The 26,732-nt window shown below is 44.7% G+C and overlaps 1 protein-coding gene across 2 annotated transcripts in view; it reads right to left on the bottom strand.

The window, feature by feature from the left end:
* LOC106602886 (uncharacterized) overlaps positions 1-1,884 on the bottom strand; it is a 35,511-nt gene extending 33,627 nt beyond the window's left edge. Inside the window, exon 1 of one of the 2 annotated variants that reach the window (XM_014195870.2) lies at positions 1,242-1,884. In XM_014195870.2, the coding sequence (XP_014051345.1) occupies positions 1,242-1,310 (69 nt within the window). In that variant the 5' untranslated portion in view covers positions 1,311-1,884. The remainder of the gene's footprint in view (positions 1-1,241) is intronic. The other variant, XM_014195862.2, reaches the window with a different exon arrangement.
* Between the last annotated feature and the right edge of the window lie 24,848 nt (positions 1,885-26,732).

Raw genomic sequence — 26,732 nt, 5'->3', positions numbered from 1 at the left:
GCCGTTCAGGTTATGTTGATATAGGACTCGTTTTACTGTGGATATAGATATTTTTGTAGCCGTTTCCTCCAGCATCTTCACAAGGTCCTTTGCTGTTGTTCTGGGATTGATTTGCACTTTTCACACCAATGTACGTTCATCTCCAGGAGACAGAATGCGTCTCCTTCCTGAGCGGTATGACAGCTGCGTGGTCCCATGGTGTTTATAGTTGCGTACTATTGTTTGTATAGATGAACGTGGTACCTTCAGGCTTTTGTAAATTGCTCCCAAGGATGAACCAGACTTGTGGAGGTCTGCAATTTCTTTTGAGGTCTTCACTGATTTGTTTTGATTTTCCCATGATGTCAAGCAAAGAAGCACTGAGTTTGAAGGTAGGCCTTGAAATACATCCACAGGTACACCTCCAATTGACTCAAATAATGTAAATTAGCCTATCAGAAGCTTCTAAAGCAATGACATCATTTTCTGGAATTTTCCAAGCTGTTTAAAGGCACAGTCAACTTAGTGTATGTAAACTTCAGACCCACTGGAATTTTGAGACAGTGAAATAATATGTTTGTAAACAATTGTTGGAAAAATGACTTGTGTCATGCACAAAGTAGATGTCCTAACAGACTTTCCAAAACTATAGTTTGTTAACAAGACATTTGTGGAGTGGTTGAAAAACGAGTTTTAATGACTCCAAACAAAGTGTATGTAAACTTCCGACTTCAACTGTGTACACACACACACACACACACACACACACACACACACACACACACACACACACACACACACACACACACACCTGTGTGTGCATAGTATGTGTCTAGCAAAATTCTTTGAACGTTAAATGCCCGATTTGAAGTAGGCGCAAAAATACTGTACAGCCCACATAACTGATTTGCTGTTTCAGGTGTGTGCAGTTGCAGTAGTTTTTCGCAGTAACCAGGTCATTCACCTAAAACCACAGGCCCTAACAAAAACACTCTGCATAATGCATACTAATTAATATAGAAGGGTCAAAATGTAGCTGCAATCAATTGGCTATCAACCCACAACTGGTGGTTGTTGTGTTCTTTATTTTAGTTAGATGATACTATTATAATAGCACTTAACACTGTTACAATGTATATTTTTGGATGTGGGGAGGGATGTTACTGTGGGGGGAGGGGGGGAGTAAATTCGACATGGGGACGATGTTACTGCAGGGGGAGGGAGGGGTAAATTCGACAATACTGTGAACCTATTATGCTTACCTTGAACTGAAAGGGATGTATCTCGTTGAGTGAGTGTCTTCTTAGCTTCTTGGTTAGAGTCTTCAACATCCTGAAATTTTACAACTATGGTTTCAACAAACTATTTTTGTTGCTAAATGTACACTGGTGTGAAGCCATGCGCCAACTATAGTGCATTCATTGCGAATGTACAGCAGTTTGCACATCAGTCGCACACATTTACACATGAACGCACACACCATACACAAAGGTGGCACGCTCAACTTCTGTTGAAGCTAAGAATCAGCTCCGATATCAGGTTGAAGATAAACTCTGTGTAGGTCAAAATCTTGACATGATAGCGACCAAATCCGTTATTTGTGACAGGCTGGATTAGGACGAATTTGAACTAAAACCGACTTCTTGTGCGTTCATTTAGCTTGGTAGCGACGTAGCCAGTCCTGGTAGCTGGTTTCCCAGGTCCCAAATTAATACATGATAGTAGTTTCGACTTTCTCCTCTGCTTTGCAAAAAATAATTGTAAGAACAGCGCGCAAACTATGTAGGTTACTTTTACTGAACTTGCTCACATTTAGACACGCACACAGCCGAATGTAGGCTACATGGCACGCTAGTTTACAAGAACAGACATACTAATTCTCTCGGTTATGGATCCGGCTTTTTCATTGGCTTCTCCACCGAATGATGTCGTTTTTTTCTGTAGAGGGAGGGGTGACTGCCTATTTCTTAAAGCCATATCTTGTTTTCATGGAACGATAAACCTTATGTTTATATACGGCCTAGATCTGTAATGTATTTCAGCCAATTTTCATCTATTGGAGGAACAATACGGTTACTTAGATTTGGGAACTATCATTAGGATGATGTGTGTCAAGTTTCGAATTTGAACTATAAAATAGCCTACTTAGTTTTAAATATAAAATAATATAATGTATTAGAATAGAATAAAAAATAATACAATTAGAATAGAATAGAATAGAATAGAATATCACTTTATTTATTCATTATACAGTGAAAATGGAAAAATAATAGCTTAAAATAAACAGCTAAAGAAAAGGGGCACTCCAAAAAGTTATCCATGACCACAAAATATGAACAATGCATCATTACAAAGTTATATTGTGAGTTATGATAGGGTAATGCAGTTTTAGTAAGCCCATGTGGCATTTATAAGTTGTCATGCGAATAAAGACAATTGAACTGAAATTAGAGAAAGTGAGATGTGGGTAAGAAAGAGAAGAGAGAGGGAGAGAGAGGAAGAGAAAGAGGAGGATAGAGAGAGAGTCCGGTATAATTGGCAAGAGTATTTCAATGACATCATCCTCTCCCTTACAAAAAAACATGCTGTTTTCACATGTTGAGCTTAAATTTCACATGTATTAAAGCTGCAATGTGTAACTTTTTGGGCGACCTGACCAAATTCACATAGAAATGTGTGTTATAGATATGTCATTCTTATTGAAAACAAGTCTAAGAAGCAGTGGATCTGTTCTATGTACGTTGTTTCTGTGCGTTTTTTAGTTTTTGCGTCTTTTACTTTCGGTTTTGTACAACAGTTTCAAACAGCTGAAAATACAATATTTTTAGTTTTGGAAAATATATTTCACAGCGGTTTAGATGGTACAATGATTCTTTTCACTATACTTGCTTGTTTTGTCACTTAAAGTGATATTAGGCAAACTATTATAATATTAGCAACCAGGAAAGGGTGTAGCAATTTCCACCTACTGCATTTTTAGAAAAACGTGTTTTCACCTCATATCTGAAATGCAGTTACATGTGAAATTTGTGGTTTGACATGTTCAAAATGTTCACATGTGAAAATCTCCCTTTCACATTTGGAATTGAAAGTTCCCATGTGAAAAACATTCATATGTGAACACCTTTTTTGCAGATTCACATGTAAGAAATCTCCACGTGAAAATCTCACTTTCATGTTAGCCTACATGAGTATAATGATTCAAGAGTGTTAAAAATAATTATTTATAGTGGCCTCCCGAGTGGCTCAGCGGTCTAAGGCACTGACTCGCAGTGCGAAAGGCGTCACTACAGATTCGGGTTTGATCCCGGGCTCTGTTGCCGATCATTCAGAGTATCTCTACCGCTCCTGCTGTCTCTAGAGAGTTGAAAACAGAAGGTCTGGGACAGGTAGTACGTCCGGTGAACAGGTCAGGGTTCCATAGCCGCAGGCAGAACAGTTGAAACTGGAGCGGCATACTTAAATTCACATAGGACACTGGATAAGACAAGAGAAATACTCCAGATATAACAGACTGACCCTAGCCCCCCGACACATAAAGTACTGCAGAATAAATACTGGAGGCTGAGACAGGAGGGGTTGGGAGACACTGGCCCCATCCGACGATACCCCCGGACATGGCCAAACAGGCAGGATATAACCCCACCCACTTTGCCAAAGCACAGCCCCCACACCACTAGAGGGATACCTTCAACCACCAACTTACCATCCTGAGACAAGGCCGAGTATAGCCCACAAAGATCTCCACCACGGCACAACCCAAGGGGGGGGGGCGCCAACCCGGAAAGGAAGATCATGTCAGTGACTCAACCCACTCAAGTGACGCACCCCTCCTAGGGACGGCATGGAAGAGCATCAGTAAGCCAGTGACTCAGCCCCTGTAATAGGGTTAGAGAATAGGGCAGAGAATCCCAGTGGAGAGAGGGGAACCGGTCAGGCAGAGAAAGCAAGGGCGGTTCGTCGCTCCAGTGCCTTTCCGTTCACCTTCACACTCCTGGGCCAGACTACACTCAATCATAGGACCTACTGAAGAGATGAGTCTTCAATAAAGACTTAAAGGTTGAAACCGAGTCTGCGTCTCTCACATGGGTAGGCAGACCATTCCATAAAAATGGAGCTCTATAGGAGAAAGCCCTGTCTCCAGCTGTTTGCTTAGAAATTCTAGGGACAGTAAGGAGGCCTACGTCTTGTGACCGTAGCGTACGTGTAGGTATGTACGGCAGGACCAAATCGAAAAGATAGGTAGGAGCAAGCCCATGTAATGCTTTGTAGGTTAGCAGTAAAACCCTGAAATCAGCTCGTACCTTAACAGGAAGCCAGTGTAGAGAGGTGTAACGCCCTGGCCATAGAGAGGGGTTTTTGTTCTTTATTTTGGTTAGGCCAGGGTGTTACATTGGGTGGGCGTTCTATGTTCATTTTTCTATGTTTTTGTATTTCTTTGTTTTGGGCCGTGTGTGGCTCCCAATCAGGCACAGCTGTAGTTCGTTGTTGCTGATTGGGAGTCACACATAAGGAGCCTGTTTTTCCTTTGGGTTTTGTGGGGGATTGTTTCTGTTTAGAGTTTTTCCTGACAGGACTGTTTGGCTGTCATTTTTGTAAAGTGTTCTCTTGCGTTTATTAAAATTCAAAGATGAACACTAACTCCGTTGCACCTTGGTGTCATTTTAACGATGGCCGTTACAAGAGGCAAGCACTGGAGTAACATGACCACATTTTTTGGTTCTAGTCAAGATTCTAGCAGCTGTGTTTAGCACTAACTGAAGTGTATTTAGTGCTTTATCCGGGTAGCCGGAAAGTAGAACATTGCAGTAGTCTAACCTAGAAGTGACAAAAGCATGGATTAATTTTTCAGCATCATTTTTGGCCAGAAAGTTTCTAATTTCTGCAATGTTACGTAGATGGAAAAAAGCTGTCCTTGAAACAGTCTTGATATGTTCGTCAAAAGAGAGATCAGGGTCCAGAGTAACGCCGAGGTCCTTCACAGTTTTATTTGAGATGATTGTAGTTGAACAACCATCAACATTAATTGTCAGATTCAACTGAAGATCTCTTTGTTTCTTGGGTCCTGGAACAAGCATCTCTGTTTTGTCCGAGTTTAAAAATAGAACATTTGCAGCCATCCACTTCCTTATGTCTGAAACACACGCTTCCAGGGAGGGCAATTTTGGGGCTTCACCATGTTTCATCGAAATGTACAGCTGTGTGTCATCCGCATAGCAGTGAAAGTTAACATTATGTTTTCAAATGACATCACCAAGAGGTAAGATATATAGTGAAAACAATAGTGGTCCTAAAATGTAACCTTGAGGAACACCGAAATGTATAGTTGATTTGTCAGAGGACAAACCATCCACAGAGACAGACTGATATCTTTCCGACAGATAAGATCTAAACCAGGCCAAAACTTGTCCATGTAGTCCAATTTGGGTTTCCTATCTCTCCAAAAGAATGTGGTGATCAATGGTATCAAAAGCAGCACTAAGGTCTAGGAGCATGAGCGAGGCCATTAACCTGTTATGGCTAGGGGGCAGTATTTTCACGGCCGGATAAAAAACGTACCCGATTTAATCTGATTATTACTCCTGCCCACAAACTAGAATATGCATATAATTATTAGCTTTGGATAGAAAACACTCCACAGTTTCTAAAACTGTTTGAATGGTGTCTGTGAGTATAACAGAACTCATTTAGCAGGCCAAAACCTGAGAAGATTCCATGCAGGAAGTGCCCTGTCTGATAATTTCTTGGCCTTCTTGATTATCTCTATCCATTACAGGGGATCTCTGCTGTTACGTGACACTTCCTACAGCTCCCATGGGCTCTCAGAAGGCGGCAAAAAGCTGAATCGTGGCTTTGCAGGCTCTGGCTGAAAAAAAGTAGCGCGTTTGGATAGTGGCTGGTCACAGTACTGTGAGACTCAGGCGCGTGCACGAGTGGACTCCATGTTTAATCTTTGAACGAAAACCACCGCTCCCGGTCGAAATATTATCGCTTTTTTACGAGAAAAATGGCATAAAAATTGATTTTAAACAGCGGTTGACATGCTTCGAATTACGGTAATGGAATATTTAGAAATCTTTTGTCACGAAATGCGCCATGCTCGTGCCCCTTATTTACACTTCGGATAGTGTCTTGAACACACGAACAAAACGCCGCTATTTGGATATAACAATGGATTATTTTGAACCAAACCAACATTTGGTATTGAAGTAGCAGTCCTGGGAGTGCATTCTGACGAAGAACACCAAAGGTAATCAAACTTTTCTAATAGTAAATCGGAGTTTGGTCAGGGCTAAACTTGGTGGGTGCCTAAATAGCTAGCCGTGATGGCTGGGCTATCTACTCAGAATATTGCAAAATGTGCTTTCACCGAAAAGCTATTTTAAAATCGGACACCTCGATTGCACAAAGGAGTTCTGTATCTATAATTCTTTAAATAATTGTTATGTTTTTTGTGAACGTTTATCGTGAGTAATTTAGTAAATTCACCGGAGGTTTGCGGGGGGTATGCTAGTTCTGAACGTCACATGCTAATGTAAAAAGCTGGTTTTTGATATAAATATGAACTTGATTGAACAAAACATGCATGTATTGTATAACATAATGTCCTAGGAGTGTCATCTGATGAAGATCATCAAAGGTTAGTGCTGCATTTAGCTGTGGTTTGGGTTTATGTGACATTATATGCTAGCTTGAAAAATGGGTGTCTGATTATTTCTGGCTTGGTACTCTGCTGACATAATCTAATGTTTTGCTTTCGTTGTAAAGCCTTTTTGAAATCGGACAGTGTGGTTAGATTAACGAGAGTCTTGTCTTTAAAATGGTGTAAAATAGTCATATGTTTGAGAAATTGAAGTAATAGCATTTCTAAGGTATTTGAATAACGCGCCACGGGATTCAACTGGCTGTTGAGTAGGTGGGACGATTTCGTCCCGCTGACCCCAGAGAGGTTAAGGATAAACATAATACTTTACTGAGAAACGGCAGCCTCTGGATCACAGTACACTTGAAAAAACAACAAACACTAAGTCTCGAAAACTCACTCAGAAAACAAACACACACGGTTAACAATTTACGCATCTGCTAAGGACAAACCTGAGTGTCATTAATGTCTCTAGGACGGTCTCTGCCACCCTCTGGTGACAGGTGGAACCATGACACTTAGTTACTCGAGAAATGTAGGCTGTTGAAAGAGAAATGAAACTAATACCGAGGTCTAATAGATCTAACTTCTAATGCCAAATGTTTTCTAACTTATGGATTTGAATGTATTTTTAATGTTATTGAAAAACTAACGGTAAGCGCATGTAGCCAGGCAATCCCACTCGATTCAGAGCGCATGCTCACTACACGTCAGGAAAGAGTGCATATCTCATGCACTAAATGATGCCAAGTAAGAATGGAAGAATTCTGTGCCTTTCTCCGTAGGAAGAGAGGACTGCAGATGGTTTATTATGCATGTATGAGCCATATATTGAGACAGAGTCCAAAATGGGAGGTTTAACAAATAACAAGGTCATTTTCAATCCTCTAGAACAAGTTTTTAAGCTAGTTCTGGTGATTTTCCATTGAGCATGTTTGTTAGTCCATGACTGGGCTTAATCTGTGTCCGGCCCTAAATATCGCAACTCTGAAATTCAAAGCGATGCATAATAGTAACACAAAACACATGGTGGTGAAATTATCTCTGCACCACTACATCTTGATAGAGCATACTATAGTTCTTACTCTCTGAATATCCAAACACTGTCTTAAAAGGCCATAGCTTGGGTGTTAAAGCATGTGTGTGCGTGTTTCTTTTGGTTCTGAGAATGCAGGCTACAATGCAGCTCAGACAACTGAAAAGGTCTGTTGGCTGCTTATTTGTGTGTGTGAGGAAGGGAGAGGCTTTCTATTACCCAGTGGCGTAAAGTACTTAAGTAACAATACTTGAAAATACTACTTAAGTAGATTTTCTGGGTATCTGTACTTTACTATTTATATTTTTGACAATCTTAAAAAAAATATTACTTTTTACTTCCCTGTTACCCAAAAGTACTTGTTGCGTTTTGAATGCTTAGCATGGCAGGAAAATTGTCCAATTCACGCTCTTGATCATCCCTAGTGCCTCTGATCTGGTGGACTCACTAAGCACATGCTTCATTTGTAAATGATGTCTGAGTGTTGGAGCATGCACCTGGCTATTCGTAAATATTTAAAAAAACAAGAAAATGATGCTGTCTGCTTTGCTTTATATAAGGAATTTGAAATTATTTATACTTTTTACTTTTGATACTTTGGTATATTTTATCAATTACATTTACTTTTGACACATAAGTATATTTAAAACCAAATACTTTCAGGCTTTTACTCAAGTAGTATCTTACTGGGTGACTTTCACGTTTACTATTTCTATTAAGGTATCTTTACTTTTACTGAAGTATGACAATTGGGTACTTTTTCCACCATTGCTATTAACTAGTAACACATCCGGTCGTTGACCTGGTAACTTTACAAGGAACCCTGCGCTTGGCTTCGGGCCAAGCTAATTGTAGTGAATCCGACTGTATGGCTCCATCATCATAATACTGAAGGCTATGTTTGTTTTTCCTCGACAAGGCACTGAGTTCCCTTTGTTATGTTTACTATACACTTACTACATCAAAATGTCCCCCCCCACTATTTATCTATTTGAAATATTTCAAAACAAATTGAGTCATTACATGTAACTGCTAATTATCAGTTTATTAAGCTCTTCAAGAGTTATGGTGTTCTTGAAAAGACTACTCTTTTCTAGTTCCCTTTAAAAAATCTAAAAAACATTTAAAATCTTGCCACAGGAGAGCACTATGTCCCTTCTTTTGGTGAGAGTAGGCCAAGATAAGGTCAAGATGAAGAGCCTATATCAAATCAAATTAATAGAAATTGTATTGTTCATGTACACATATTTAGCAGATGTTATTGTGGGTGTAATGAAATGCTTGTGTCCCGAGCTCCAACAGTGCAGTAGTATCTAACAATTCACAACAATACACAAAAAGCCTTGGTAGCCTTGATATGGAAGCTGATTTTCAGTCTCTCGGTCCCAGCTTTGATGCACCAGTACTGACCTCGCCTTCTGGATGATAGCGGGATGAACAAGCAGTGGCTCGGGTGGTTGTTGTCCTTGATGATCTTTTTGGCCTTCCTGTGACATCGGGTGCTTTAGGTGTCCTGGAGGGCAGGTAGTTTACCCCCGGTGATGCGTTGTGCAGACTGCACCACCCTCTGGAGAACCCTGCAGTTGTGGGCGGTGCAGTTGCCATACCAGGCGGCAATTGTGCATCTGTATAATATTGTGAGTGTTTTTGGTGACAAGCCAAACTTCTTCAGCCTCCTGAAGTTGAAGAAGTGCTGTTGCGCCTTCTTCACCACACTGTCTGTGTGGGTGGACCATGCCAGTTTGTCAGTGATGTGTATGCCTACCAAGGCTCAGGAGAAGACCCAGATGCAGACAGTTTCGAAGTAACAAAAAGTTTATTACAAAAACAGGGGGGAAGGCAAATGACAGGTCAAGGGCAGGCAGAGGTAAGTAATCCAGAGCAGAGTTTGAAAGGTGCAGAACGACAGGCAGTCTCAGGGTCAGGGCATGCAGAATGGTCAAAACCAGGAAAGCTAGAAAACAGGAACTAGAGAAAAACAGGAGCACGGGGAAAACGCTGGTAGGCTTGACGAAACAAAACGAACTGGCAACAGACAAACAGAGAACACAGTTATAAATACACTGAGGATAATGGGAAAGATGGGCCACACCTAGAGGGGGGTGGAGACAAGCACAAAGACAGGTGAAACAGATCAGGGTGTGACAACGCCAAGGAACTTAAAACTTTCTACCTTCTCCCCTGCTGTCCCGATGATGTGGATGGGGGGGTACTCCCTCCGCTGTTTCCTCGAAGTCCACTATCATCTTCTTTGTTTTGTTGACCATGCGTGAGAGGTTATTTTCCTGGCGCCACACTCCCAGAGCCCTCACCTCCTCCCTGTAGGCTGTCTCGTCGTTGTTGGTAATCAAGCCCGTGTCATCTGAAAACTTGATGGTTGAGTTGGAGGAGTTGCTTGGCCATGCAGTAATGGTTGAACAGGGAGTACAGGAGGGGGCTGAGCACGCACCCTTGTGGGGCCCCAGTGTTGAGGAACAGCGAAGTGGAGGTGTTGTTTACTACCTTTACCATCTGGGGGCGGCCCGTCAGGAAGTCCAGGACCCAATTGCACAGGGCGGGGTTCAGACCCAGGGCCTCAAGCTTAATGATGAGCTTGGAGGGTACTATGGTGTTGAATGCTGAGCTATAGTCAATGAATCTTAGTCTTAGTATCTTAGTCACTTAATAATGTTTACATATCTTGCATTACTCATATCTCATCTCATATGTATATACTGTTTTCTATACTATACAGTTTCTACTGTATCCGTTCTGCTCTGACATCACTCGTCCATATGTACAGTATATAGTCTTAATTCATTCCTACTTAGATTTGTGTGTTGGGTATATGTGTAATTTGTTAGATATTACTTGTTAGATATTACTGCACTGTCGGAGCTCGAAGCACAAACATTTCACTACACCCACAATAACATCTGCTAATCACGTGTATGTGACCAATACATTTTGATTTGAACAGCATTCTTACATAGGTATTCCTCTTGTCCAGATGGGATAGGGCAGTGTGATGGCAATTGCATCATCTCTGGACCTATTGGTGTGGTAAGCAAATTGAAGTGGGTCTAGGGTGACAGGTAAGGTGGAGGTGATATGATCCTTGACTAGTCTCTCAAAGCACTTCATGATGACAGAAGTAAGTGCTACGGGGCGATAATCATTTAGTTCAGTTACATTTTAGTCATTTAGCAGACGCTCTTATCCAGAGTGACTTACATTTCATTTCATGCATTTAATTTTTTTGTAAATTATTTATTGTACTGGCCCCCCGTGGGAATCAAACCCACAGCCCTGGCGTTGCACACACCATGCTGGCGTTGCAAACAACATGCTCTACCAACTGAGCCACAGGGAAGCCAGTTACCTTTCATTCTTGGGTACAGGAACAATGGTGGCCAATCTTGAAGCATATGGGGACAGCAGGGATAGGGAGAGATTGAATATGGGATAGGGAGAGATTGAATATGTCCGTAAACCCTCCAGCCAGCTGGCCTGCGCATGCTTTGAGGACACTGCTTGGGATACCGTCTGGACCGGCAGCCTTGTATGGGTTAACACGCTTAAATGTAAATTACTTACTCATGTCGGCCACGGAGAACGAGAGCCCACAGTCCTTGAGAGCGGGTTGCATCGGTGGCACTGTGTTATCCCCAAAAGGGGGCAAAGAAGGTGTTTAGCCTGTCCGGAGCAAGATGTGTCCGCGACGTGGCTGGTTTTCCCTTTGTAATCCGTGATTGTCTGTAGTCCCTGCCACATACGTCCTGTGTCTGAGCTGTTGAATTGTGACTATAGAATGACAAGCCTATGTAATGAACAAAGAAATCGAATGTGTATTAGTTACATTATCAGTTGAAATGATCAATGGATAAACCTGAACTATACAATAACAGTAAAACCATTAACTGAGTTACTGTTATAATAGTTATGTTATGATGATATTTGTCCACTGATAAAAATAATATGCATTGTATTAAGTGTTTGTCATTATATGCTGAGACACAATAAATCCGAAGAATGCAAAGGAAGAATGGAAGAATGCGGGGGCAGAATGCGGGGGCAAATGGCAGGAACGTACGGAATGATGATGTCAACACTTTCCTCCTTCCCTCTCTTCAGTTTGTTTATCAGTGCTGAAATAGCTGATGACAAAGAGCCGACCTGACCTTGCTTTGGCATCATTTCTGTTTTTATCTTTTCATGTAAACCTCTGCGTATTTGCCTGGAAGCCTCCTGACTTTCCAGATTTCCCGCAGCCCACGCCGCCCACTCCCTCCCTGGGTAAATCCGTATTGCTCGCCTTCCCCTGCACTCCTCTCCTCCCTTACCCACTGACCCACTGGCGGAAAGGGTGGGCTATATGCGTTAGAGTCTGCTTTTAGAACACCGGGGTGCTATTTTCTCACTCACGCTTCAATACTAGGTGGGCTTATGTAATGCCGCTCTCTCTCTCAACAGAGAAGTATGGCTTGTTTACACAATAGTGGACTCGGCCAAAGGCAGTATGTGGAGTCTGTGGACTTGCAGGAAGCAATATAGTCAAATATAGATATTGAGGTGAAGTACTGAGTAAATGAGTAGGCTTACAACAATTTAACATAACTTCGTAGGATATCAAATATCCACTTTATTTTTCCTCAGATGCCCAAAGTAGTTAATCCTAAAAACCAACCGCAATCCAAACACTACGAGATACTGTATCTCTCAGTTATCATATCCACTTTTAAAGCTGCCATGTGCTAGACACCCACTTTTTTTAAACAAATACCCAAATGCCCTCTACACCAGCCTCAAAATGTCTACAGATTCTGTGCAAAAATAGGACTGGCATTTTTGATGACACTCTATGTGATGACAATATCTGACATCACAGGAAGTGAACTCATCCTGGCTCATCCTGGAATAAAGATTTCCACATCTTTATTCCAAAGTGAAACTTCAAGCAAAAACAAATAAATCAAATAAACAAACAACTAAACGTGACTACGTGTTGCACAGGCACAAACACAAAACAATATCCCACAAACACAGGTGGGAAAATAGCTACTTAAATATGATCCCCAATTAGAGACAACGATTACCAGCTGCCTCTCATTGGGAATCATACAAAACACCAACATAGAAAATATAAACTAGAACACAACATAGAAATATAAACTAGGCTACCCCCTAGTCACGCCCTGACCTACTACACCATAGAGAAACAAGGGCTCTCTATGGTCAGGGCATGACAGTACCACCCCCCAAAGGTGCGGACTCCGGCCGCAGAACCTGAAACCAAATGGCGGTTAGGGGGAGTGACTAGTGTCGGTGGCGGCTCCGGTGCGGGTTGTAGCCCCCACCAGAACCCGGATCCGACCATGGCGCCGGGCTGAACGCCATGCCTGGACTGGGCACCGGCACAGAGGAGGGCTCCGGCCCTGGAGCTGGGTTGGACGCCGTGCCTGGACATCGGCGCAGAAGAAGGCTCCGGCCATGGAGCTGGACCGGACGCTGTGCCTGGACTGGGCACTGGCGCAGAAGAAGGCTCCGGCCATGGAGTGGGACTGGACGCCATACCTGTACTGGGCATCGGCGCAGAAGAAGACTCTGGCCTTGGAGCTGGACTGGACGCCGTGCTTGGACTGGGCATCGGCGCAGGGGAAGGCTCCGGCCATGGAACTGGAGGTTCCAGACCGTGGACCGTCGCTGGAGGTTTCGGACCGTGGACCATTTACATTTACATTTAGAAACTTTAGGGTGTTTTCTATCCATATGTAATAAGTATATGCATATTCTAGTTACTGGGTAGGAGTGGTAACCAGATTAAATCGGGTACGTTTTTTTATCCAGCCGTGAAAATACTGCCCCCTAGCCATAACAGGTTAAACAGCGGTTGACATGCTTCGAAGTACGGTAATGGAATATTTAGAATTTTTTTGTCACGAATTGCGCCATGCTCGCCACCCTTATTTACCCTTTAGGATAGTGTCTAGAACGCACGAACAAAACGCCGCTGTTTGGATATAACGATGGATTATTTTGGACCAAACCAACATTTGTTATTGAAGTAGAAGTCCTGGGAGTGCATTCTGACGAAGACAACAAAGGTAATAACATTTTTCTTATAGTAAATCTGACTTTGATGAGTGCTAAACTTGCTGGGTGTCTAAATAGCTAGCCCTGTGATGCCGGGCTATCTACTGATAATATTGCAAAATGTGCTTTCACCGAAAAGCTATTTTAAAATCGGACATATCGAGTGCATAGAGGAGTTCTGTATCTATAATTCTTAAAATAGTTGTTATGCTTTTTGTGAACGTTTATCGTGAGTAATTTAGTAAATTCACCGGCAGTGTTCGGTGGGAATGCTAGTCACATGCTAGTCACATGCTAATGTAAAAAGCTGGTTTTTGATATAAATATGAACTTGATTGAACAAAACATGCATGTATTGTATAACATAATGTCCTAGGGTTGTCATCTGATGAAGATCATCAAAGGTTAGTGCTACATTTAGCTGTGGTTTGGGTTTATGTGACATTATATGCTAGCTTGAAAATTGGGTGTCTGATTATTTCTGGCTCGGTACTCTGCTGACATAATCTAATGTTTTGCTTTCGTTGTAAAGCCTTTTTGAAATCGGACAGTGTGGTTAGATTAACGAGAGTCTTATGTTTAAAATGGTGTAAAATAGTCATATTTTTTTAAATTGAAGTAATAGCATTTCTAAGGTATTTGAATAACGCGCCACAGGATTCAACTGGTTGAATCCATAGAGGTTAAGAGGAGTTACTATAGGTGTGATGTAAGGAGGAATAATGTGTAAGAAGTCTGTGCCAAGATTGGAAAGTTAGTTGTATTCATGAACCAGCTCCACTTTTATTGTGTTGTAATAAAAGCCTATTTGAACTCACAGGCTCAGGTATTTGTGAAATATGATTGACCGAATATTTCCACGACATTGGCAGTTGAGGGAATCGCTTGCCAGGTGTCCTAGTTCAAGGACTGCTAATATTGCAAACATTTTTACAGGTAAGAGTCAGAGAAACATACTAAAACTACAAGTGTTTATATGAACATGTTAGGGGGTAGCATAGTTATTTTTTAAAGGTGAGTATGTTTCCTTTATATTATAGAATTTGCATAGCTATTTTTCATTTAACACACACACAGATGTTCTGCAGTTATATTCTGAACTGTGCCCCTCATCTCCTTCCCTCTCCAGAGCTTATAAACAACAATGAGACTGACTACCACAGCAGGCAGCACTGGACAGCCATGCAGGCGACGGTAACACTACACACAGTTTCAGCCTAATTTCTCCCTCACAGATGTTGTTGGTGTACCAGCCATATCCGTTTCCCTTCACACCAACACACATAAGCTGTTCATGTGATGTCACCATTACTCTCACTCTTCTTACAAAATATGACTTTACATTTTCGGTTCCAACAGGTCGTTTGCTGTACATCACACATTTTGATTTGAGCGAGGGGCCCTTCCAGCGGTCAGGCTCATACCCTCAAACTCCAGAGGTAAGAGACAGTCCTCTGACATGGGAGTCCAAATAACAGTCTTTTCCCACTTTGGTTTACATTTTTAGGTTTATGTTAAGGAGGCTGTTACAGTGCACAGGTTATTTGGTTTATATCGATGCATCATTGGGAACTTAAGGTCATAAGTCTTAATGTAAACGGATTGGGGAGTGCCATCAAGCGAAGTAAGGTAATAGCAAAGATGAAACTGGAGAGAGTTGACATACTATTCTGGCAGGAAACTCACTTATCCCCTCCTGAACATGAGAAACTCAAGAAAATGGGATATAGGATATCATTTTTTCATCTTATAAAATCCGTAGAAGGGCTGTTGCAATCTTGATCCAAAATTCAGTTAATTTTGAGTTTATATCAAACATAAAAGACAAGGAAGGTAGATTGATCTTTGTTAAATGTAAACTGGATAACAATGAAGTTACATAAATTAATGTATACGTGCTTCCGGAGAGTGATATGGTCTTCTACAGGAAGGTGTGGCACTCTTATCTGTATCACGGCACTCTTATCTGTATCACGGCTCAGGCTAAGTCGCAGAAACAGGAGGTGGACAGTACGAGTCTCAGAGTTGATTCAAGTACAAGGGGCAGGCAAAAGGTAAGTCAAGGCAGGCAAAGAGTCGTAATCTAAATCAGAGTCAGACATGCACTGGACGGCAGGCAATCGGAAGGTCAAGGCAGGCAAATGGTCGTAATCCAAATCAGAGTTATGCAGGTACAGGACGGCAGTGTCATGGTTCCTGCTGGCACAACAGGGCGGCAGAGACCATCCTAGAGACTTGTATTGGACTCAGGTGTATCTTATTTTTTCATGATTGTGTCCCTGTTAAAAGAGGTGTGTTTTCTGTGGTCCTTTGCAGAAGCTTGAATTGTTTTCCGTGTGCGGTCGTTTCCTGAGTGAGTTTTATTTATTATAATTATTTATTGTGTGGATCAGCTTTAACATGATTTTAAACTCGAAGTTGGACAGCACAAATCAAAATCGGAAAATAAGCCTGGTTGCTAACAAGATCAATAGGATGTTACAGGATTTAGGACCGCTTGATGTATAACATCCATATGTCAGATATGGAATATACTTTTTACTCAGCCCGCCACACTGAATACTCCAGGTTAGATTACTTTTTCATGTACAGTGCAGATAAACAAAGTCTTAAGTCGCTCTGCCCGATCCAACAATCCTTATCAGATCATAATACACCTTGATAGCAAACAAAGAAATACTCTATGGAGGCTTAATACAAGCATGCTGAATGATCCAGCATTCAAGGAATCAATAAAGACAGAATGGAACGTCTATCTGGAGAATAATGATGACTGGGAAGTATCTCCTGCTACATTGTAGGATGCAGCTAAGGCGGTTATTAGAGGGAAGATCATAGCCACATGATCTCTCAAGAAAAAGTTTAAAGCACGGACACTGCTGAAATTACAGGAAACATTAGGAAGCACAATCTCATAGTCATTTCATATACCCTATTATATTATGTGAAATTGAAAAGGTAAAACAGGAAATTGACCAGATTTATAGTGAAGAAGTAGAGAAAAAGCCCAGGTTCCTGAAACAACGATATTATGAAGTAGGCTCAAAGGCATCAAAAATACTAACATGGAGATTCAGAAAACAACAAGCACAAAATACAATTTTATAAATTAAAGACCCCAAAACAAAGAAGATTACATACAAATTGGATGAAATATATTGCCTCGTTATTGTTATTTTATTGTGTTACTTTTTATAATTTTTTACTTTAGATTATTTGGTAAATATTTTCTTAAAATGGTGTAAAATAGTCATATGTTTGAAAAATTGAAGTTTTGGGATTTTTGAGGAATCTAAAATGGACTCTTCACGTGCCCGCGTGCCTGCCCGTCTCATTGTTCTCAGATCGACCACTTACCAAATGCGCTACTGTTTTTCAGCCATGGACAGCAGAGTCATCATTCAACGTTCTGGCGCCTTCTGAGAGCCTATGGGAGCCTTGGAAATTGTCACATTACAGCAGAGATCCTTTGTTTTGGATAGAGATGATAAACAAGGCCAAGAAATGGTCTTGGCCTGCCATTTGAGTTCTGTTATACTCACAGACACCAATCAAACAGTTTTAGAAACTTTGGAGTGTTTTCTATCCAGAGCTACTAATTATATGCATATTCTAGTTTCTGGGCAGGAGTAATAACCAGATTAAATCGGGTACGTTTTTTATCCGGCCGTGAAAATACTGCCTCCTATCCATAACAAGTTAACCAACAGTGCAGTTCAAGAAGAGTTAAGAAAATATTTACCAAATAAACTAAAGTAAAAAATTATAAAAAGTAACACAATAAAAATCCAAAAGAGGGTAAAGATAGGAAGGAATGCAGTTCCGATAGATATATTGCAGTTCTTAAACTTAAACCTCTTACATCTAGGCGTCCCGCCAGCGGAACCCCGTTCCGCCAGCGGAACCCCTAGCCAACAGCCAATGGGATCGCATGGCGCGAAATACAAAAACCAAAAAAATCCTGTAATTTCAATTTTTCAAACATACGACTATTTTACACCATTTGAAAGATAAACCTCTCCTGAATCCAACCACGTTGTCCGATTTCAAAAAGGCTTTACAGCGAAAGCAAAACATTAGATTATGTTAGGAGAGTACATAGACCAAAATAACCACACAGCCATTTTCCAAGCAAGCATATTTGTCAATAAAACCCAAAACACAGCTCAATGAAGCACTAACCTTTGATCTTCATCAGATGACACTCCTAGGACATTATGTAACATGTATGTTTTGTTCAATCAAGTTCATATTTATATCCAAAAACAGCTTTTTACATTGGCGCGTGATGTTCAGAAAATGTATTCCCACCAAAAACCTCTTGTGAATTTACAAAAATACTCATCATAAACGTTGACAAAATACATAACAATTATTTTAAGAATTATAGATACAGAACTCCTTTATGCAATCGCTGTGTCAGATTTTAAAATAGCTTTTCTGCGAAAGCACATTTTTCAATATTCTGAGTACATAGCTCGCCATCACGGCAAGCTATTCAGACACCCCCCAACTTCGGGGTCACCTAAACTCAGAATTAGTATTAGAAATATTGTATTACCTTTGCTGATCTTTGTCAGAATGCACTCCCAGGTCTGCTACTTCCACAAGAAATGTTGTTTTTGTTCGAAATAATCCATAGTTAAGTCCAAATACCTCCGTTTTGATCGTGCGTTCAGGTCACTATCCAAAGGGTAACGCGCGAGCGAATTCGAGACACAAAAAGTCAAAATGTTCCATTACCGTACTTAGAAGCATGTCAAATGCTTTTTAAAATCAATTTTTATGGTTTTTTTAAACGTAAAATTGCGATAATATTCCAACCAGACAATAGTGTATTCATTCAAGGAGGAAAATAAAAAATAGTGTGCTCGCGGGAATGCGCATATCCAATCTCTTTGTCCTCAGGCAGACCACTCAGTAACTGAGCTCCTATACTCTGCCCAGAGACAGGATAAGGCTCAATCCACTTTCTGAAGGCTTTAGACAGCCAATGGAAGCCTTAGAAAGTGCAACGTAACAGCACAGATACTGTAGTTTCGAAAGGGACTAGAAAGAAGAACTACATTTCTCAGATCCTACACTTCCTGGTTGAATTTTTGTCAGGTTTTGGCCTGCCATATATAGTTCTGTTATACTCACAGACACCATTCAAACAGTTTTAGAAACTTCAGAGTGTTTTCTATCCAAATCTACTAATAATATGTATATTCTCGTTTCTGGGCAAGAGTAGTAACCAGTTTAAATCGGGTACGTTTTTTCATCCGGCCGTGAAAATACTGCCCCCTATCCATATCAGGTTAACATGGTGTAACAGTCGTCGTAAGGAGTGGACCAAACTGCAGCGGGTATATTAAACATCTTTTTATTACAAGGAAAAAAAACACTTACACAAAACAAACGACGAAAACAGTCCCATAAGGTGCACAGACTAAACAGGAAACAACCACCTACAAACACAAGAGAAAACTAACCCACTTAAATATGGCCTCCAATTAGAGGCAACGACAACCAGCTGCCTCTAATTGGAGTTCGTTCCAAAACCCCAACATAGAAATAGAAAAACTAGATAAACACATAGAAATAGAATAACATACAACAAAACCCGAAACACACAAAACAAACACCCCCTGCCACGCCCTGACCAAACTACAATAACAAATAACCCCAGGGCTGAGGAGCGTCTCTGGAGACTCAGGGCTGAGGAGCGTCTCTGGAGACTCAGGGCTGAGGGCCGTCTCTGCAGGCTCCGGACTGTGGGCCGTCTCTGCAGGCTCCGGACTGTGGGCCGTCTCTGCAGGCTCCGGACTGTGGGCCGTCTCTGCAGGTTCCGGACTGTGGGCCGTCTCTGCAGGCTCCGGACTGTGGGCCGTCTCTGCAGGTTCCGGACTGTGGGCCGTCTCTGCAGGTTCCGGACTGTGGGCCGTCTCTGCAGGCCCCGGACTGTGGGCCGTCTCTGCCGGTTCCGGACTGTGGGCCGTCTCTGCCGGTTCCGGACTGTGGGCCGTCTCTGGCGGTTCCGGACTGTGGGCCGTCTCTGGCGGTTCCGGGCTGTGGGCCGTCTCTGGCGGTTCCGGACTGTGGGCCGTCTCTGGCGGTTCCGGACTGTGGGCCATCTCTGGCGGTTCCGGACTGTGGGCCGTCTCTGGCGGTTCCGGACTGTGGGCCGTCTCTGCAGGTTCCGGACTGTGGGCCGTCTCTGCAGGTTCCGGACTGTGGGCCGTCTCTGCAGGTTCCGGACTGTGGGCCGTTTCTGCAGGTTCCGGACTGTGGGCCGTCTCTGCAGTTTCCGGACTGTGGGCCGTCTCTGTCGGTTCCGGACTGTAGGATGTCGCCGGAAGTTCTGGACGGGGCACTGTCGCCGGAAGCTCTGGACGGGGCACTGTCGCCGGAAGCTCTGGACGGGGCACTGTCAACGGAAGCTCTGGACGGGGCACTGTCGCCGGAAGCTCTGGACGGGGGACTGTCGCCGGAAGCTCTGGATGGGGCACTGTCGCCGGAAGCTCTGGACGGGGACTGTGCACTGAAGGCCTGATGCGTGGGGCTGGCTTTGGAGGCGCCAGACTAGTGACATGCACCACAGGGCTAGTGCGAGGAGCAGGAACAGGACGTACTGGACTGGGCAGGCGCACTAAAGGCCTGGTGCGTGGGGCTGGCTTTGGAGGCGCCAGAACAGTAACACGCACCACAGGGCTAGTGCGAGGAGCAGGAACAGGATACACTGGGTCTTGAATACGCACTGGAGGTCTGGAGCTCACAGCCTGCACAACCCGTCCTGGCTGGATTGTAACTGTAGCCCTGCACGGGCGGAGTGCTGGCACAGGGCGAACTGGGCTGTGCTGAGGCATGATGGCTGCCGTGCGTAGAGCAGGCACAGGGTAGCCTGGGCCTAGGAGACGCACTGGTGGCCAGATGTGCTGAGCAGGCATACTCCTCCCAGGCTGGATGCCCACTCTAGCACAGCACTTGCGGGGGGCTGGTATCAACCGCACCGGACTGTGCGTGAGGATGGGCGAGACCGTGCGCTCTTCCGCATAGCACGGTGCTCTCAACGCCAAACGCTGTCCATAATAAGCACGGGGAGTTGGCTCAGGGCTAACCCTTGGCCCAGCCAAACTACCCGTGTGCGGCTGCCTCCTCTCCTCCTGAAATGGAGGATATAATGCCTCATACCTCCGTTGTTCTGCCTTAGCTGCCTCCAGCTCCTCCTTCGGAAGCTTGTACTCCCCAGCCTGGTGCCATGGTCCTTTACCATCTAGTATCCTCCCATGTCCATGACTCCAAATAGCTCCTCTGTTGCTCCTTCCTCTGCTGCTTGGTCCTTTCTTGGTGGGTGGTTCTGTAACAGTCGTCGTAAGGAGTGGACCAAACTGCAGCGGGTATATAGAACATCTTCTTTTTATTAGAAGGAAAAAAAAAACACTTACACAAAACAAACGATGAAAACAGTCCCGTAAGGTGCACAGACTAAACAGGAAACAACCACCCACAAACACATGAGAAAACTAACCCACTTAAATATGGCCTCAATTAGAGGCAACGACGACCAGCTACCTCTAATTGGAGGTCGTCCCAAATTCCCAACATAGAAATAGAAAAACTAGATAAACACATAAAAATAGAATAACATAGAACAAAACACCAAAAACCCGAAACACACAAAACAAACACCCCCTGCCACGCCCTGACCAAACTACAATGACAAATAAACCCTTTTACTGGTCAGGACGTGACACATGGATTATGAACTAACCTCAGGTTCTTGTCTTTCAAACATAATTGGTAAAAATCCAAATAACTTCACAGATCTTCATTGTAAATGGTTTAAACACTGTTTCCAGTGCTTGTTCAATGAACCATAAACAATTAATGAACATGCACCTGTGGAACGGTCGTTAAGACACTAACAGCTTACAGACAGTAGGCAATTAAGGTTACAGTTATGAAAACTTAGGACACTAAAGAGGCCTTTCTACTGACACTGACAAACACCAAAAGAAAGATGCCCAGGGTCTCTGCTCATCTGCGTGAACGTGCCTTAGGCATGCTGCAAGGAGGCAGGAGGACTGCAGATGTGGCCAGGGCAATAAATTGCTATGTCCGTACTGTGAGACACCTAAGACAGAGCTACAGGGACACAGGATGGACAGCTGATCGTCTTTGCAGTGGCAGACCACGTGTAACAACACCTGCACAGGATCGGTACAGCCGAACATCACACCTGCGAGACCAGTACAGGATGGCAACAACAACTGCCCAAGTTAAACCAGGAACGCACAATCCCTCCATCAGTGCTCAGACTGTCCGCAATAGGCTGAGAGAGGCTGGACTGAGGGCTTGTAGGCCTGTTCTAAGTCAGGTCCTCACCAGATCTCACCGGCAACAACGTCACCTATGGGCACAAACCCAATGTCGCTGGACCAGACAGGACTGGCAAAAAGTGCTCTTCACTGACGAGTCGCGGTTTTGGAATGAGCGTTAAACCAAGGCCTGTACTCTGGAGTGGGAGCGATTTGGAGGTGGAGGGTCCATCATCGTCTGGGGCGATGTGTAACAGCATAATCGGACTGAGCTTGTTGTCATTGCAGGCAATCTCAATGCTGTGTGTTACAGTCTACAAAGGACCCTCCAGCATGACAATGCCACCAGCCATACTGCTCGTTCTGTTCGTGATTTCCTGCAAGACAGCATGTCAGGCATGTCAGTGTTCTGCCATGGCCAGCGAAGAGCCCGGATCTCAATCCCATTGAGCACGTCTAGGACCTGTTGGATCGGAGGGTGAGGGTGAGGGCCATTCCCCCCAGAAATGTCCGGGAACTTGCAGGTGCCTTGGTGGAAGAGTGGGGTAACAGCTCACAGCAAGAACTGGCAAATATGGTGCAGTCCATGTGGAGGAGATGCACTGCATGTTTTGTTTTACATACATTGCAAATGATAATAGTACCTCACAGTATTTAAAAAATCTTTCCATCACTCTCCCGGCCTTGATAATTATCAAGTGTAAAAGAGCAAAATATCATGATCTGATATATCCAACTGAAACGCCATAAAATTACCACAAAACCTTCTGTGCGAGCTCCCTGGCGCAGGAAACTCTTTAATTTAACTTTTTTGTTACTTTTACCCTGTTTTCTCCTCAATTTCGTGGTATCCAATCGGTAGTTACAGTCTTCTCTCATCGCTGTAACTCCCGTACAGACTCGGGAGAGGCGAAGGTCGAGAGCCGTGCGTCCTCCGAAACATAACTCAACAAAGCCGCACTGCTTCTTGACACAATGCCCACTTAACCCAGAAGCCAACCGCACCAATGTGTCGGAGGAAACACTGTGCACCTGGCAACCATGTCAGTGTGCACTGCACCCAGTCCGCCACAGGAGTCGCTAGTGCACGATGGGACAAGGACATCCCTGCCGGCCAAACTCTCCCCTAACCTGGATGACCCTGGGCCAATTGTGCACCGCCCCATGGGTCTCCCGGTCACAACCAGCTGCGACAGAGCGTGGACTCAAACCCAAAGTCTTAGTGGCACATCTAGCACTGTGATGCAGTGCCTTAGACCACTGCGCCACCCGGGATCCCTTGGCACAGGAAACTCTGAGGGCCCAGAATAGACTGTTGATACAATGTTGCAAGTTCGCTAGCCTCAGGCAGGAACCAGTTGATTGATTTGATACAATGTAGCACTTCACTAGTGATAGCTCAACTCAAGACCAATAGAAATGAAGGCAGACAGGTAGAGTAAAGAGATGAATGCAATTGAAAGAACCTGAATTTTCATCAGTTTATTTTCTACTGTTTTTATTTGTCGGCTTTAGGCCTATTGTCACGACTCCTGCCAAGGGTGACTCCTCTCCCTGTTCGGGTGGCGCTCGGCGCTCGTCGTCACTAGCTGCCACCGATCCCTTTTTCCCTTTTCTGTTGGTTTTGTCTTAATTGTTTGCACCTGTGTATGATTAGTGTTTAGTGGAGTATTTAAGCCCGTTTCCCCACCTGTTCTGTGTGCGGGCTTACTTTCTGTTGTCGGCTGTTGTTTATGTAATGGTACGTGTTATTGGATCATTGTGTTTGTTGGATCACACCCAGTTGTGTTTTCGTGGGTGTACTTTTCTGTTACGGTGCAATTCATTAAAAGCCCGTTAGCAACTACTTCTGTTTCCTGCGCCTGACTCCACACCCACTACTGCAGACGTTACATAAGCCCGCACCATACAAGTATGGAGTCAGCAGGAGCAGCCACCACCCCTCTCCCATCTATGGAGGAACGAGTCCTCCACCACACCACCGTGCTACATCGAATCGGGTCGGCGATGGACCAAATGATGGAGAGGATGGATCGATGGGAGAGGAGTGGTCTCCTCTCTTCACCCCCGACTCACCAGAGTAGTCTACCTACTCCGCTCCCTCCTACGTCGGGTTCTGGAGCATTGTGTCTTGCGCTCCCGAGGGAGTATGACGGAGGAGCAGCGGGATGTCAGGGGTTTCTGCTGCAGATTGACTTATACTTGGCTACAGTGAGACCGACTCCCTCGGGAGAGGAGAGTGTAAGCCTCCTCGTCTCGTGCCTAACGGGGCGAGCGTTGGAATGGGCCAACACGGTCTGGAACAGCCCCAACTCAGCGAGGGAGAATTACCCTGAGTTCACCCGCCGTTTCCGGGCCGTATTCGATCACCCTCCAGAAGGCCGGGCGGCGGGTGAGCGACTGTTCCATCTCAGGCAGGAGACGAGGAGCGCACAAGACTTCGCTCTGGAGTTTCGGACCTTAGCTGCGGGGGCCGGGTGGAACGACAGGGCCCTAATGGATCATTTCCGGTGCAGTCTCCGGGAGGACGTCCGCAGGGAGCTAGCGTGTCGGGACAATACACTCTCCCTGGATGAACTGATAGACATGTCAATCCGACTGGACAATCTGCTGGCTGCCCGCGGGCGTTCAGAAGGGGTCCTGTCAGTTCCACCTCCTAGCCCTCCGGCGCCCATTCCCATGGAGCTGGGAGTGGCTGCATCTAAGGGAACCACCAATTGTGGTCGCCGAGGACACACGGTCGACCGGTGCTGGGGGGGGTCCCTCTGGGAGTCGAGAAGGCAGGCAGAACACTCCTCGTTCACCCCAGGTGAGTCAGCACCAAACTCACCCAGAACCCTCTGTTGGTCATATGTTTGTTTAAATTTTTTGTTCTTGATTTTCTCCCTTGTTCCCAGCATAGGGCGCTAGTCGATTCAGGCGCAGCGGGGAACTTTATGGATCGCGGACTCGCCCTTAAGCTGGGAGTTCCGTTAGTACCGTTAGATTCCCTCTTTCCCGTGCACTCCCTAGATAGCCGGCCATTAGGGTCAGGGCTGGTCAGGGAGACTACGGTGCCACTGGACATGGTAACGCAGGGGAATCATAAGGAGCAAATTAGTTTTTTCCTTATCGATTCGCCTGCGTTTCCAGTGGTGCTGGGAGTGCCCTGGCTGGCCAGTCACAATCCTAAGATTTTGTGGAAACAGGGGGTTCTCCAGGGGTGGTCAGAGGAGTGTTCGGGTAGGTGTCTGGGAGTTTCCATCGGTGCCACGTCGGTGGAGAGTCCAGACCAGGTTTCCACTGTGCGCATTCCCCCTGAGTATGCCGATTTGGCTCTCGCCTTCTGTAAGAAGAAGGCGACTGAATTACCACCCCATCGACGGGGATTTTGTGATAAACCTCCTGGCAAACGCTGCGCTTCCCAGGAGTCACGTGTACCCCTTGTCTCAGGAGGAGACGTTGGCTATGGAGACATATGTCACGGAATCTCTGAGACATGGGTTCATTCGGCCCTCCATTTCACCCGTCTCCTCGAGTTTCTTTTTCGTGAAGAAAAAGGGGGGAGGTCTGCGTCCGTGCATTGATTATAGAGGTCTAAATTCCATCACAGTGGGGTTTAGTTACCCACTACCTCTCATCGCTACGGCGGTGTAATCATTTCACGGAGCGCGTTTTTTCACGAAACTGGATCTCAGGAGCGCGTATAATCTGGTGCGTATTCAGGAGGGAGACGAGTGTAAAACCGCATTTAGTACCACATCGGGCCACTATGAGTACCTCGTCATGCCGTATGGGTTAAAGAATGCTCCAGCCGTCTTTCAATCCTTTGTAGACGAGATTCTCAGGGACCTGCATGGGCAGGGCATGATAGTGTATATCGATGACATCCTGATTTACTCCACCACCCGCGCCGAGCATGTGTCCCTGGTGCGCAGGGTGCTTGGGAGGTTGCTGGAGCATGACCTATATGTCAAGGCTGAGAAGTGTGAGTTCTCCAAACGAGCCGTCTCCTTCCTGGGTTATCGCATTTCCACCTCGGGGGTGGTGATAGAGTGTGACCACGTTAAGGCCGTGCGTAATTGGCCGACTCCAGCCACGGTGAAGGAAGTGCAGCGGTTTTGGGTTTTGCCAATTACTACCGGAGGTTTATCCGGAGTTTTGGCCAGGTAGCGGCTCCCATTACCTCACTGCTGAAGGGGGGACCGGTGCGTTTGCATTGGTCGACAGAGGCGGACAGGGCTTTCACCCAGTTGAAGGCACTGTTCACTGATGCGCCTGTGTTGGCGCACCCGGACCCTTCTTTACCATTCATAGTGGAGGTGGACGCGTCCGAGGCTGGGGTGGGTGCCGTGCTATCTCAGCGCTCGGGTACGCCACCGAAACTCCGCCCCTGTGCTTTCTTTTCTAGGAAGCTCAGTCCGGCGGAGCGTAACTATGATGTGGGGGAGCGGGAGCTGTTGGCTGTGGTCAAGGCTTTGACCATGTGGAGACACTGGCTTGAGGGGGCTAGACACCCTTTTCTCATCTGGACTGACCACCGGAACCTGGAGTATATCCGGGCAGCTAGGAGACTGAACCCGCGTCAGGCACGGTGGGCCATGTTCTTTACCCGGTTCCAGTTCACTATTTCATATCGACCAGGTTCCATGAACGCGAAGGCCGACGCACTGTCCCGTCTTTATGATACTGAGGATCGGCCCATCGATCCTACTCCCATCCT

The sequence above is a fragment of the Salmo salar genome, chromosome ssa01 (genome assembly GCF_905237065.1).
Source record: "Salmo salar chromosome ssa01, Ssal_v3.1, whole genome shotgun sequence".
Classification (NCBI taxonomy): Eukaryota; Metazoa; Chordata; class Actinopteri; order Salmoniformes; family Salmonidae; genus Salmo; species Salmo salar.
This window is presented reverse-complemented; position numbering and strand designations above follow the sequence as displayed.